General features: G+C 40.8%; 1 protein-coding gene across 3 annotated transcripts; it reads right to left on the reverse strand.

The window, feature by feature from the left end:
- Positions 1-505: 505 nt before the first annotated feature.
- On the reverse strand, positions 506-12,585 carry tlx2 (T cell leukemia homeobox 2; the record flags this gene model as incomplete). 3 transcript variants are annotated; one of them, XM_079352638.1, is made up of 5 exons in its annotated part: positions 11,455-12,585; positions 4,933-5,145; positions 3,991-4,228; positions 1,202-1,382; positions 506-869 (listed from the first exon to the last, which is right to left on the reverse strand). In XM_079352638.1, exons 1-5 carry the CDS (start codon positions 11,954-11,956, stop codon positions 858-860), a joined length of 1,146 nt encoding a protein of 381 aa, XP_079208764.1. In that variant the 5' UTR covers positions 11,957-12,585. The 3 variants fall into 3 exon arrangements, with proteins under 3 accessions (XP_079208764.1, XP_079208763.1, XP_079208762.1); XM_079352637.1 differs by lacking the exon at positions 506-869 and having other exon boundaries at positions 1,166-1,382; positions 3,991-4,225; XM_079352636.1 differs by lacking the exon at positions 506-869 and having other exon boundaries at positions 1,166-1,382.
- Between the last annotated feature and the right edge of the window lie 3,246 nt (positions 12,586-15,831).

Consider the following 15,831-nt stretch of genomic DNA (forward strand, 5'->3'; position numbering starts at 1 on the left):
AACACCGGAGAAATGTCCCTTCAAAGGTGTTCCAATAAAATCACTGGATTAAAAACACAAACATAAAAGCCAGACCGTAGTTCAAATGTTCACTTGGCAGGGGCACAACTTGTACTCTCATTGTAATTTGAGCTGGCATCAGTTTTCAAATCTTTATTTATCCAGGGAGGATTCCGCTGAGCTCACTCGCTGTGTTTTTTCAGCAACACCCTCCTTCACAGTCACACCTGGGAGCTGTAGTCATCAGTTTTTATGGACAAAAAAAGGTATTGCCCCGTCTTTGTGATACACTTCAACAGTATCTTACCTTTGGGTGGTTTGAAACTTTAATGTGTAATCATAGCTGAATCCCAAGAGGCTAACTATCTGAGCCAAAATCGTAAAGTATTATTGCATTGTTTTCATAATGGTGACAAACAACAGATAGGGCGGAAGAGAAACCGCCTGACGAGACAAAGAGAGGGAAGAAAAAAAGCAGAGAGCTTTGTCATCTTTTCCAAAAATTCACAATTTCATTTAATATAAAACACCTTTAAATTGAACATAAGGAGGAATTCATCATCAGGAAATCCACCAATCCTCTACCATCGATCACTGCAGTCCACCTCCACGGCAGCTGGCTTCAATGGTACGTCCCGAGTGCACACAGAAAGGGTTGAAACATGCATTTACTATATTGTACAAAGTCAAAAGCGAGAAAACAGGAGGTCTTTTTGTGCCGTTATTGGCATAGTGTCTCTGCTGCCTCATGGGGGTCCAGAGGCACAAAGAGGAGGGGGCACAGTCTTGATAGTTGGGCATGTACAGAGGTGTCCGTTTGTTTCCTGGCACTTTTGGATAAAATGCCCTCCTCTCTTTTAGACCGACAGCTGAAGGGAAAGCGGAAACGTGGTGTAAGGCAGGAAATTGACTCAACATACTTCAGATATTCAAGATAACAGTTGTGGACTGGATTAAATTTGACAAACAGAAATGTCAGTGCGGCTCCTGTGCTGTGAAGTCCGCTTACTCTGTCGTGTGGGTCTTGGCAGTAACCCCACCATGTTTGCTGGTAACGACAGTCCCATAACGTCAGACACGACAGACATTTTCCTCCCTTTTTTTTTCAGTAACAAACGTCTCATTCTCTCCCCCCCATCTCATCTACACACACTCTCACACTCGCTCAAACGACAGATGCCACGGAGGTGACGGAGGTCACCTTGTTTTCGTCCGCCCAGGGCTGCAGGTTCTGCAGGGCGTACAGGGAGGAGTTGTGCAGGCAGAGCGGGTCCGGCTGCAGCGGCTGGCTCAACGTCTTCTGAAAGGCTTCCTGCTGAAGCTGCAGCATCAGCCGGTTGGCCTGCTGCCTCTCTGCCTCCCTCTCCTCCGCAGTCTGTCTCCTGGGTGGATGAAGTAGACAGAAGGGGAACAGAGGACATAAAAAAACTAAATTATCTTCGTTTTTATTGGGGATTTATGCACACCAGCTTGAGTAATACTGCACACCTCAACATAAAAATGTAACATTACTTTTACATGTAGTCGTTGTGTTAAGGTCATTTTAAGTGGATCAAAAGAAATCAATATTTCTGCTCTTCAAATTCATGATTAGATTACAATTTCTTTATTCACACATTTTTTATATTTTCTTATCAAACACAAAGAACATCTGGAGTGGTTTAGTTAAACTTGTCAGAAACTGTAACCATAGCAACCACTGTTGAGGGCAACATAGACATGGTGTAAAAGGTAATGAAAGGATGTCAGACTGTTGTTTCCTCTGAAAGCTTACGACACAAATGACTGCGAGCAGAAAAGAAACTCTTTTAAAGCTGCAGCGTGCGAAATGATGATTAAACCAGCAGTTTGAATGTGCACATATTCGACACCTGTGCCAGGGTCTTCAGCCTCAGGCTGGATGACAGCTGATCAGGATGAGTGACAGGTGTGGGGGACTGACGGAGGGAGAGTAAGAACAGCTTCTCTTTCTGCCTCGAGGTACGAAGTTGCATCTGTTTGTTTTGTTCTTTACAAAACCATAAAACTTCCGGCACTGTTTTAAACATATGTTTAAAGAAGTATGTTTTAAATACATAATGCAGCCTCCTAATAGGAAACACTGAGTGTTGCTGTATCCAGAAAAAAAGGATCCAAACAGGGTTCATTTTAAGTGGCACTAGTATCTGTCAGTGTGTCAAAGAAACGTCTGATTTGATTTTATTATTTGATATTTTATGATGTGCAGTGTCTATTCAAAAAATGGGCACACTGCGAGTCTGCGGGGTTAGGTTGTGCCCGACAGTCTGTACGGTCCTCCAAGCGAGGGGCCGAGGTTCGACTCCGGTCTGTGGCTCCTTTCACTCAGTTCATCCCCCTCTCTCTCTCTCCCTGGTTTTCTACTCTAACAACCGTCCTGTCAAATAAAGGCAAAAAGCCTAAAAATAAAAAAGAGGCGAGTGAGTGGATGAAGATTGTTTTCTAAACGTGTATACGAGCATATTTCATCAATGAAATGTGATCTCTCATTTCATTGAATATTAATTTCCTGGCATGTTTACATTTTAAAACGTTTTAATTGTCCACGTATGAGTTTTCATTTTAGTGAAGAAATGCTCTGAAGAGTCGTCATCAGTAAGGCACAATGAGGATTATCTAAGCCCTCTTTATAACATGATATTACCAACAACTCTAAACCATTATGAATGAACCAACGACTGCCGTCAAAATCAACAACAACATACAAATGGCAGGTGGAACTCGCAGGCGGAAACACACCTCTGAAACACTCTTTCATGCACACCAAGCTCCATCCATTAGCCACACATTATTGTTAACAGCATTATCATAATCTGATTCGCCGGCTGTTGATTTGATCATCGTCTTGTTACTAACGTAGTCGTCACGCAAAGACATCCCTCATGCTCATCCTATCAGGTGCACACTACAGGGAGAAGGCATAAATCTCTGCAAAACTAGGAAATCAGAAAAACCAGTTACGCCAATTCCCTCGCTACGCGGGACACGCCGTTTAGTCTTGGATTCACTTTGCTGGTGTTTATTTCAGGCTAATTCATTTTTATTATTATATCTTGTATTTTTTTTTTTAAAATGCATCACTGCTTTTGAATGTAATCATTCAAATTAATAAACCTCAATGCATTTTTAGGATCATGAAGCTAAATGCTAAAATCATTTTGATGGTTTCAGACAGATATGCCAATAAAGCCGTCCTAAAATGTAAACTGGGCCTACAAAACACACGTCTTTAAGTGTTTTCTTTGAGTTGAAAAATAATTCTTGAAGGGCTTTAAGATCATTTAACCATTAAATCCCAAAGATGTTATGAGCCGTTTGTAATGTGCTTTTGAAATATGCGTCCTGTCCCTTTAACTATGGGCAGGGCTTCATAATTTGATTTCCTACTCATTTACTCCAAATGGCAATAAACAACAGTTAGAATGAAGTGAAGCGTGTGTGTGTGTGTGTGTGTGTGTGTGTGTGTGTGTGTGTGTGTGTGTGTGTGTGTGTGTTTGCTGTCTATAGACTTGGCGGTGGATTCCTCCTCTGAGTGTTTCAGTATTGCTTTGGACAGCAGCTTTCTAAAAGGCCTTTCAGGACGCTCACGAGTAATTGTGCTTGGTCAAGTGAAGTGGCCTCGACTGGCAGCTAAGCTAAGCAAAATAGGTGTTGTGTTGTTACGATGTCTCAAATTGCTTCAGGGCCATTTTACTCGTCTTTTAAGTAAACCACTTGGAAACCAGGACCAAACATTGAGTCCTGTGGATTTATGGCTGGAGGAGGGAATCCTCAGAGTGAAAAATGTTGCTCTAATAAAGACAAAAAAGCACCACAGCCTCTTTTGTTTTGCTCTTATGGGAGAAAAGGGAGTAAAATATGGCGCTTAAACCGAGATTATGATCCTTTGGCCTCACTATTCTCTACTTTCACACCACATTAAACCTTCAACGATAACACTTTAAGCGAAGGAGTGCCCTCCTGCATTCTTACCGCCATTTTGTCCGTCTGTTCTGAAACCAGGTCTTGACTTGCGCGTCTGTCATCTTCAGGGCTTTTGCCAAGGTGGCACGCTCTGCCGACGCCAGATACTTCTGCCGATGAAAGCGCTTCTCCAGCTCGCAGATCTGCACCCGGCTGAAGGATGTGCGGGGCTTTTTCCTCTTGGGCGGCGTCCGGTTCTGATACGGGTGTCCGATGCGCCGGGTCACAGAGAAGGGTGAGAGGGCTGCTGAAAATAAAAAGAAAAAAGTTATTGATTTGAGTTTGTTGGATGAGTCTTATAGGCAGTAATTCTTCACAAAAGTCGCTGTTACACATTTGCAATAAGATTACTGTAAGTAATTGAGGTTTTTGTGTGTATGTTTTTTTTTTCATTTATAAATTGGAGTGAGATACACTTCTGAACCAAAAACTTATTTCCCAGGAGCTGTTTGTTTGTTTAGCTCATGTTACAAACATAATTTTGTTTTCCAGTCCTCGGTTAGATACAATTATTGTCCATTTTGTCTTAACTCTGGAAAAAGGCCAGTGTGTTTGCAGAGTCGGAGAGAAGGCCCAGAAGCTGCCAATTGAAGAAAACAAATGAAATTACGACTGATAATCCCTCGTGCTGGATTTAAGAACCAAACAGTGGTCTGATTCATGCAGAAAGGAAAACCAAGGAAGAGTCAAAGACAGACTTTAGGAAAACTGGGATATGCTACATCAGCTAAAAAAGCAGCTATATGAGAAAATATTGTGCTTTAAGCTTGTAGTAGATTGTGATCCTTCTGCTAAAAACTGACAATAAAAACAGAGAGATGGTTTAAACTCCTAGATAAGCATAAAAAACACAAAGATGTTTCAAATTTAGAGGGATGCACTTCAGAATAAGCAGTAAAACATGATTTAAGAGAGGAAAGGTAGTTTTAAGGGGTAGAGGGGGTCACTCACCTGGGCAAGCCCCCTTTGGGAAAGGATAGTCTGCTAGAAGGCCATTGCCGTCTCGCAGGTGAGCGAGCTCGGGGTAATAGCATTTAGCTAACGTCTCCATAGTGCTCCAGACAGGGACCCTGCCGATGTCTCCCTTGGGGAGAGGGCAGAGGGACCCGGCGGCCCCCAGCCCCCCTGTAGCCTCCCCGGCTCGGCTCTCCTCTGCCTGCTCCCCTAAAGGAAAGGGAGACACATTGAGGTCCCACATCTGGAGCACAGCAGCCAGCACTGTGCAGGCGCCGACGCATATAGCAGCTAATCACATGAAGGATCCCTGAATGATGAGCAGAGTCTACTTTAACCTTATTATCTAGCAGAGTTTTAAGTTAGAGAGGTTAAGTTCTAAAATGAGACATCTGCCATTTAGAAAAAATAAGCATAGCTAGGAAGATAAATGAAGCACATGCTGGCTACTAAACAGAATCAGAAGATTAATGTGAAAGGTCAAAAGATTATTTTATTACCACGATAATATCATAACCCCACTTTAAACAATGGCTCGAGCAATCTAAGTGCTATTCAAAAGCAGCACAGCAGACATTGTGCATGCCTTTTCTCCTGTAGTCGTGGACAATAGTCGTGATCAGATCGAACTCGTTACACAATAATTAACATTGAAACAAAAAACGAAAGCAATTCAGTTTAAACTGCTAACAATACGCATAGTTGGCAATGTTTGCCATCAGACCAGAATGAATTCAAAGCTTTCCATTTTTTGCACATTTTGCACCCTGACACATTTTCGCGTGGCGTTTTTTGCTCTTAAAACAAACTTCAAACACACATCATGAAACATTTCTTCATTAAACTACTAACAATAAACATATTGACAATGTTTGCTATCAAATCACATTTACTCAAATAATGTCACATTTTGTCCCTGAAGGTCTTCCATACAAACGTCAACCTCCTCAAAATCACATACACTTTGTCACTGTGTCATCAGATTAATTACATTTGATAATATGCAATTTGTGCAGAACATCAAACAATTTTCATTGACAACAATAGATCTCATTTGTGGGTCAATATTTGCACTCTCATCAACCTTAAGCAGAATTATTCTATTCAGACACGTTATGTCCAGAGCATGAACAGCAAGTTACATCTGTTTGCTTTATATAAGAATATTAGCAGCCTGAGCTGTATTTTTTTGACACATTGCTATGAACATGCATTAATGTGAATGCATGAGCCCTCATTGTGTTATTTTTCTGTTTTTGTTGCAGCCTGCTGGTTCACTTTCCCAGATCCCTGTATTAATAACAACTTATCCTCTGCATCATAAAATATCTATGAATCCTGTCTATTTTGTCAGCCATGGGTAAACAGAAGATCGATGAATGTAATGAGATCGTTTCTGGCCATGGATCCACTCCCTGGCCACACTCTCAGTTTTGAGACAAAATGGAAATCCACTACAGAAAAAAAAAAAAAATCTTTGTGTCACTCCTCCCCGACAAGCTGTTTTGCCTCCTGTCTTACAGGGTGTTTATTTGTTGTTGTTTTGTCAGGGAAAAGCTCACCAGAAGCCAAAATGAATATGAAAACATCTGCATAGGTGTCCCAAGAGGGGCCACGTGTTTTTTTTTTTAGCGGCTGGTGCTCGCAGAGTTTCAGCGCCCCTGAAAATTCATTTGCAGCACAGACGATGACAATTTGGATGGAAAATGGAACATGAAGTGATTACGCGCTCGGCAGTCGTTTCAAGGGGAGCAGCCGGCGTCCCCTGATGGTGCTGAACACGAGTGGCAAATTGAGGCATACGTGAGCAAATGACTTGTAAAATAAAGACAAAGAGCTTCAATGTGCTTTTACTGTAGGTCACATAAAGTTAACATTACCTGAGTGTAAATTAGCAGCGCAGATTTAGTGCTTGAAATAAAAAAAAATCTCGCTGCCTTTTTATTGTGTTCTGTGCTGGATTTATTGTGACTGTGTTTTCGTTGGCTTGCTCTCATTATTATTTTTAATCTTCCACAGTAATATGCCTATAATATTATTATCATGGCTTCACATTATGTGTTGCTCTGATGCTCCATAGTAGCATAAATGGTAATTGTATCCCTCTAATATTCCTTTTGGGACTCAGACAGACGTCTTTGGTATTTAATCAGGAGTTTATAGTGACAAAATCCCCATGATGTTTGTGATGTTTCTATGAAGTGTTCTCAGTAGACAGCAGCACCTCTGCAGCCTGTTAACGTGAGTATATAGTGACCTTAATGTTTTTATTCTATGGCGTTTTTTTCACGTTAACATTATTGTTGGCTTTTTTTTTTTTGGCCAAAAAAATGAGTGTAGCCTCATACGGGTCACATGCAGAGAGCAAACAGGCCTGTTGTTGCTTCCAGCAGCAGGTCTGGCTAACCAATACCGCATTAGACGGCTATTTCAGGCCATCTGTGAGCTAACTAATGGACCAGGCGCATACAAGCACGTTCAGAGGCAACACAAGTGGAGCACAGGAGCGTTTGGACACCGACAACTGCAGGAAAAACTATCCGTCACCGTGTGCAGAATGCTGATGAACACAAGATACAGTAATGCTGCAGCAGCAGACACGTCCAGTGTTTGGACAGAGAATTTTAAAAAGTTCAAGCATCTCAGGAGGCATAGCTTCAGATTGTGTGCATATATATTATTATGGAGAGTGGAAGTAAATGAAGGCAGCCTTTAAGCTTGAGAGGTCTTTAAAGCAGACAATGAACTGGATTTTGAAATAATTTGAAAAATAAACACTGTCCCTGCTCCACCGTGCTTAAAATAAAATGATTTCAATATAACCCAAAATCCATCATTTTAAGCTTAACAATTCCCCTGTGTTAACATTTTGTTTCAATTAAAAGTATACACGAGATACAATATTTTAAAAATGTAGGTTTTAGGAATCAGACACAGATTTATAAATGATGCTATAACAGCTCCTCAAGCATGACTGTTTTTACAATTATTATTATGAAACTGCAGTTTTCTTAATACAAAGAAAGAAACTAAGTGTGGGGAAATGAGACAAATTAGCAAGGATGTGTTGGGTTTCCACTAAGGTCTAAATTAAGAATTGTATTACTGAAAGGAAATTTAAATCATTTAAAACAGCTTGTTGATAATGTTAAAAAGCTATGTTATTATAGGATAAAACATATATATAGGCCTATATAAGGTTCCCTAACAGGAAAATGAGAAACCTAAAGAACATGTTGCAGAACGATGTGACTTTTTTTCTTTCATCATTAAAAACGAAATGAGCGGGTGTACTAAATGTGTTGCCTGGCTAACACAATTTAGCATAAGCACATGGAAATAAATAAAATGCTACCGTGGAGAATGTGTTTCCCATAATAAAAGCAGCTCTACTTAATAACACTTGTGTGTGACAGCGCCTCCCTTCCCCTCTGCGGATATTACCTCTGCAGCAATCTAATAAATACAGCCGTGAAGGATTCTAAAGGGGATATTGAAATATAACATGAACATATATTGCTATTTATTACACTATACGGGACGAAACGCAGACACACACACACTCGGTTCTGTCACCGCGAGGAGCTGTGGAGCGTGGAGGCACGAGGACAGGAGCGCGTGCAACACGGAAATAAAATGCACAATGTTGTTGTTGTTTTTTTTGGTCCATTATAAACTCAGACAGAGATGAAGCGGAGAGAAAAAGGGTTTAATTAGGTTTTTTATTGGAGCTATATGTGGCCGGAAGGAGAGATTCACGTACTGGATCATCGCTCTGTTTATTGTCAAGATGCCCAAATGATCAACACCATGTCCTCCTAGTATTACTATCATTATTATGATGTGATCTGCTTTTAGCGCTTGTATTTGTTTATTTCAGAATTTAAAACGTGGACATTACCACTGATTTATCTCTAAAACAGTTTGAGTACTGCTTCATTTTTAGTGGTACTACTTCATTTATAGTGGTTAAATGTTAGACTACAGACGATATAATAGTTATTTGGTTTTGTTTTTTTATACTTTTATACTCTTCCTCTAATGTATTTTGTTGTTTGTATTTTGTGCTTTGTTTGTGTCTTATTTTTATTTTTTTAAAGCTCATATTTAAAAGAAACGTTCATTCTAAATCAAGGGATAGTTTTCATATTGCACAAGTAGTAGGCTAGTACTCCCTTATCACGCAATAACAATAATACCTATAATAATAGAAATCGTGTCGACTTTGCTGTGAATATTTGAAAACTAAAGAGAAAGAAGGAAACTGTTCAGCAGCAGCTTTATAAACGGATGTAGGTCATTTTAAATAATGTCAGACCCATAAACTGGTCATCATCATAAACCCTCCAGCGTATAGACAAATCTTATTTCTAGTCCTGGATTGAATTATGTTTTTGTTTTTTTTCACCCCCCAACATCACAGAACTTAATCCTCAGCGTTAGGTGGATAAAACTCCCCGAGATTTATAACGTGAAATATGTACTGTTAATAAGAAGCTCGCCACTGTGACAAAAAAGAGAGATTCTATAGCCCCCAAAAGTGTGACAGGTTTCGTTTACGATCCCTGCTTCCCACGACTGGCAGAGCTGGAAGCGTTTTTGGCAAAATGTTTGGCTGTTTAAAAGCTGCACGAGGCCGTTTCTCTGCTCCGGTTTCATCCTGAAGCGCGAGGAGGAAAAACACGAGACACGAGGAAACATTTGAAACGCTCCTCTGGCCATCAGGAGAGATGATGGTCCATTTGATTTACGGCCTTTTATAGGAAACAGAGCAGGCTAAATGTGGCTGAGTGTGTGTGTGTGTGTGTGTGTGTGTGTGTGTGTGTGTGTGTGTGTGTGTGTCTCTGTGTGTATCTGTGTGTGTCTGTGAGCTACTGTAGCTGATCTTGGCCTGATCAATACAGTGCAAAGATATAAGCTGCGAAATAATTACAGCGACACAAAGCAGAGAGAAATTAAACGAGAGGCCCTCGGTGACTATGAGGAGAATTGATAAGCCTATTTACACTGGATCTGTTTGCAGTTGACACATCGTCCCCCAGTATTTAATAATTCATCAGCCAGAAAGGAGCGAATAGTGCATATTTAATGCATGGAGAGGTGGGAGGGGGCGCCACTCCATGATGTTCTTCTTTTTCATCTTCATAACGATGAGGTCATGAGAACAGGGCAGAGAAACGTCCCCTCAGAAAAATACCTTACGTCAAAAAATAATGATGCAATAGAAAGCCAGAAAAAAGCATCGAAGACGTTTTAAACTATATTACAGTAAGTCAATGATAGTTTAGAATTTAAAGTTTAAATTGTATATGCTATATTATAGCACATTTTTTAGTTGCATTTCATTCACTAATAGTTATTCATTCAGGGTAAAATTAGCCTTTAAATAACACTTGGCAATTAAAACTGACGGTATCAACTGTGAACTGTAAAAATTAAATGAAATGGCCTTTGTTTGAATGCATCTGAAAAAGTCTCAATGTACCCAAAAAGATGTGTGAAGACACTAAACGAAGTAATGTAAACAGAGAAGAAATTAAACTGATTAGGGAACGAAGATTATTTACACAAACAATTGAACCAGGATTGTTTAAAAATAAAGAATCATTTAGCATGTTAGTTGTTTTAATCATTGTTTCATTTTGAAGAAAAAATGGTGTCAGAACAGAAAATTAATCTGATTTAATTGAAAATATGCTCTGAATCTATTTTGATTTATTTAAAAAAAATTTAGCTATAACTTTGGCATTTTACAGTTTAAGAGCAAATGAGGAGCAACATTAAAATGTAGATTCTGTATTTAAATTCAGTCCACAGTCTAATTAAATCAAGTGAAGGTTTGGAAAATGTATAGGAGGTTTTTAAGATTCATTTTGGGGGCAACACATCTCGTTTAGATAAAGCTGCATTATTTGTAGTGGCAAAATACAAAACCACAAATCGTACTGATTATATTCATATCAACGTAAACAGTTTTATCCTCTGCTATAATGTTGACTCCTGCCATATGAGATTACTGTTATTATGACTCATCTTCCTGCTTGGTGAATTGGCTCGCAGACGAAGAAAAGAAATCATTTATCCTCATGAACAGAAAGGGAACGTCGTTATCCGTCATCCGCTGTAAATGGAGAGTGATAGTCCAATACTGATTCATCAGCATGTCTGAGTCAATTTCTGCTCCCGTTCATCTGACTGCCCATCAGCATCATAAAATCCACTCTGTGTTTTCGTGTAAATACGACTCGTTATAAATCAGAGGAACTTTAAGGATAGGCCCACTTTGGCACGCGCACCTCTGGCCTAATTAAAGAAAGTCGTGAAAAAAAGATAAAATATAAAAGACACCTGTGAGTTCGAGGCGAAAATATACCATAATATTACTGTATGCAGTGTTTTGGTTATTTAAAATTCAAATAGAGACTGAAAGTAACCTGAATAGTCTGGCCTTCATCTGTTTAAATGGGAACACAAACCAGGCTTCATGTGTTGCAGGATCATGCAGAAACTATTTGTTACCTGTTAGTCTGTCCTTGGCGAACCTCCTACTGCTCTCCATCCACGGGAAGGTGAAGTTGGCAGCGTTTCCCATCCCCATCCCGGGTACCGAGGCGATGCCGGGTCCGATGCCCGGCGGATGCGTCGCAGGGGGCGGATGCGGCGCGGTAGCAGCGGGCGGAGGGGGCATCGGTCTGTGAGCAGGCACTCGGATCACCCCGCCTGCACCCCCAGAGTTCACGTTAACGTTCATGTTCATACTGACGTTCATGTTCATGTTGACGTTGTAAGAACCTGCGAGACCCGCCGCCGCCGCCATGGAGCAGGCCGGGTTGTAGACGCTGTTGTAGCCGTTGCTGTAGACATTGGAGGCCAGCGCGTAATCCGGGTCGCCGGTCCGGTTGGGCAGCATGCAGCCGCTGGACTGATCCGAGCTATTGAGGATCTGGTCGATACCGAAGCTGATGGGCTCATGCTGCTGCTGGTGCGTCTGGTTCACCTCCTCGATCCCAGTGTGCTCCATAGTTTTGTATATGTGATGCCTCTGTCAGTTTATTCTAACAGTTGTCGGATGTATCTTTGTCATGTAAGAATGAACGCCTTGGGAGATACAATGTTATGTGTTCTGCAGAATGTGTGTCGTCAAGCATCGACACAGGCCTCTTCTACTCCCGGGAAACCAACATCAAGTTGTCCAGCAGCGCTATCCAAAATCTTGCCATCATTTTTTGTCCAGCACCAGGATCGAGATGTTCCCTAAATTAAAAGCCTTTCCATCGGACTAAGAAAAAGCGTATCCATCTTTAACAGCACGATCTCTCCCTGTGAACTACACGAAAGGAAGCCTAATGACAAGAAACGCGTGCCAAATGGTTATCCCGAGTACTTACAAACAAAAATCCGTGTGTTTTTGGAGGGGAAATTAGTTCTCTGGAGAGCCCTGATGCGCTTTGTTCGTCTACTCTGCCAGTGACGATCCACACGCAGAGGGCATGGTGGGGTTTCCAAAGCTCGTCGCATCAAAATAACGCAACCGACAAAACAAAACAAAGCCGAAAAGGCGAAAACGAAGAGCTGACCTCGCGGGCGTGCAGATTAATTGGAGGTGAGAGCGAAAGATGGCTCTGTTGTGCTGAATGGTGAAGTGCGTTTCAGCAGGTGAGACAACCCTCTGCGTAAAAGCTGCCATTCGGTCATCCAGCCAAGCCTCCCTCCCTTCCCCTCCCCTCCCCTCCCCTCCCCCCCTCCTCCTCCTCTGTAGGGCAGTCGTTTTGCTCGGATGTCTTAAAGAAGCCGCAGCTTGCTTTATTTTGTGCAGCTTTTCTGCTGATAAACGGAAGGGTTTGTGCCTTTTAGTGGCGCTGGAGGCACAAGCGGGTCAATCAGTTTCCAAACAGTTTCAAATCGATATGGCTTCTCGTCCTTTTTCTAAACATTAAGAATTCATTCATTCAAGGACTGTCATTGAAATAATCCACTCTGCAGCACGAGCGTAATCATTCCAATATTTTTCCTCATAAAAATGTATCTATAGATGTTTTGTTTAAATATTTTTTTAAGGTGAGTTTTTGAAATTTCCTATTTTTTTGTCATCTCTAATTTTCAAACCATGTTACTATTTAAAGACAAGTGGCTCCAAGTAATTGGGAAATATAGGGATGAATAACGACTATAGTTAATCAATAAATACAACAAAATTAAGGGAAATTTAAAAAAGCTTCCAAAAAAAGAAAAGAAAAAAAGAAAGGAATGAAAGGATCTAATGATACACTACTCCGCTGGCTAAATGGACCTCAGTAGAGTTAACTAAGTGCTCGTGTGTATTCGTTTCCGTGTCTGTTGTTCTTACAGTCTGCTACAATTGGCTTTTTGGGACATTTATAAATGTTTTAAAAACAGATGCGTTTATTCCCCTTGAGAATATTCCATTTGAACATTTTGTCTGGGAGCTCTCTGCTGTCTGCTTGGTAGGATTGGCTCTACAGAACCTGACAGCAGGTTTGCAGCACGTTGGTGTTCCAATGAAACATGGGTGTGATTCTGTGGAAAGGCTCAGCTTCACTGGCAGTGAAACCAGCCCTAAATTGACCCATAGACTCCTGTAGTATAAGCGACCTCCAACATTGGGAGCAATGAGCGTTATGCAGAGCAGAGATGTTGTTTCATTTAGTCTGAATGTCTTGTTTTTCTAAACGCTGTTTACCTGGAGGACACAACAAAAGAGTGGGTCAGATTTATGTGTGCGCGAGCTGCTGAAGCAATAATCTGTTGCACACAATGAAGCCATAAATCCACTGTCAGTGTGGACAAGTGTGCAGAGTTTGGGCCTGATTTAGAGCCACTGATAGGCCCATTCTGACGTGCATTATCACAAAGTACTGAAATGTAGAGCAACCGTCAGCAAGATTTAGCCCGAATGAAAAAAATACATGAGAAGATAGATAGATAGATAGATAGATAGATAGATAGATAGATAGATAGATAGATAGATAGATAGATAGATAGATAGATAGATAGATAGATAGATAGATAGATAGATAGATAGATAGATAGATAGATAGATAATTGATAGATAGATAGATAATGATGTGAACCCTTAAGTTGCTGATTTGCACAAATTATTCCACCTCTCTCCGCCTGGAGCTCCGCCTCAGATCACCCTGGTCTCAATTCAATAAAAATGAAAAATGTCTGATAATAAAAGCGCGACACGGGGAAAAACGAATTTAATATATCACCGTTTTATTACGCACTTATTTCACTTTCCCTGCGAATAAAGATATCTCTCCACTGCACAAGGTGGCTAGAGGGAAGCATAAAAATCAATTGTGTGGATTCAGAGCCATATCAATAACGGCGCGGGGACGAGGGCAGCGCGAGCGGAGCTGCTATTAGGCCTGTTTATATTTGCGCGTTACAATCAAATGAATAGGGACGAGAGGATGCAGCGGCCCTCAGATCTGCTTACCGACACGGTAATTGGCCTTTTATTCAAAAGCAGGAAGATCTATGAGCAGGAAGGTGGAGAATAAATGTTTGACAGGCTCGTGCGCTGACGGTGATGTCAGCACAGCATGCAGCTGCAGGAGTGTGAGGTTTGGACTGCGCGTCACCTTCAGGGCCACAAAACAAGATGTTAATGCACAAAAACATTCAAAGGGGATCCCATATTATTATCAGAGGAGAGAGCCAGATAGACTCAAATGATGCACAAAACGGTTTAGTGGCATCATTCATATTATCATATGTACAGCACTTTGGAGACATTTCTTTGTTGTTTAAATGTGCTATATAAATAAAGTGGATTGGATTGGATTCTCTCTCAGCATTTGTAGACCTGGCGGTGTGTGTGTGTTATAGAGTTAGAGAAGAGTAAATCACGAGGATTATGAGAGTGTGTTGTAACCCTTATGTTTTAAATGATCAGTCTTTCCTGTTTGCATACAAGATTTGCATAGACTGTCATGACATGTTAGTCTGCAGTCTATAATAAATCAGTCCATAGTAGTGCAGGGTACATACAGGTAAACAGTTGTTCGGTCTCCATTGGGCATATACCCTCTTTTACATCTCATCTGGTTCAACACCATGGACTGATTGACAATATGCTACATTATTTTCCCCTCGGATGACCCCCTGTTCACAGACATATTACATATGTCACATATTACAGATTGCATTAGTTTTCAGGGAAATATAAATTCAGATCAAACTAATAATTCTTATTGATTATAATCTTATTGTTTCCTAATCATGATGTCTGTCAAATACTGTCATGGGTTCTTTCTTTTTTTTTATACACATCCTGCTGCTCACTTTTAAGGGTCAGTGTGTGAATGTGTTTAATGTTGGGGATTCCCAAAAATGTTTCTATCTAAAGACCCACAAGTGTTCGCACACACATCAGAGCATTTCATTATCTAATAAAAGTCACAGTGGGAGCTTTCTTATCACTTTAGTTATTTCACCCTCACTTACTGTTGAGTGAGATGAAGCATGACTTTCCATACATATTCTGTAACTGAGCCAACTTGAAGTCAGCGAGTCACATTTGTCAGTTTAACCACTGACAGGCCTGCTGTTCTGCTTTATGATACGACATTTCAGTGAAAGCAGTGGAAATCGTAAGTCTGCCCTTTTTTTGCAAACGCAATGTGAATGACCTCATGCATCAACCCAGATGTGATAAACAGCTGCTTTACTGCAGGGCATTGAATGCATCTCTCATAAACAACAACTATGATTGTAGTGTAAGTTAGACTGTGTTGATCCTCTAACTAACGTGTTAAGAGCTTCAATGAAATTCTAATGGTACAAACTTCCACTGTGTGTTCACATGAAGTGAGGGCGTGAACGTGCACATAATGGTCACAACTTCACATGATAGGAGCAGCATCA

This window comes from Symphodus melops, assembly GCF_947650265.1.
Source record: "Symphodus melops genome assembly, chromosome: 9".
Classification (NCBI taxonomy): Eukaryota; Metazoa; Chordata; class Actinopteri; order Labriformes; family Labridae; genus Symphodus; species Symphodus melops.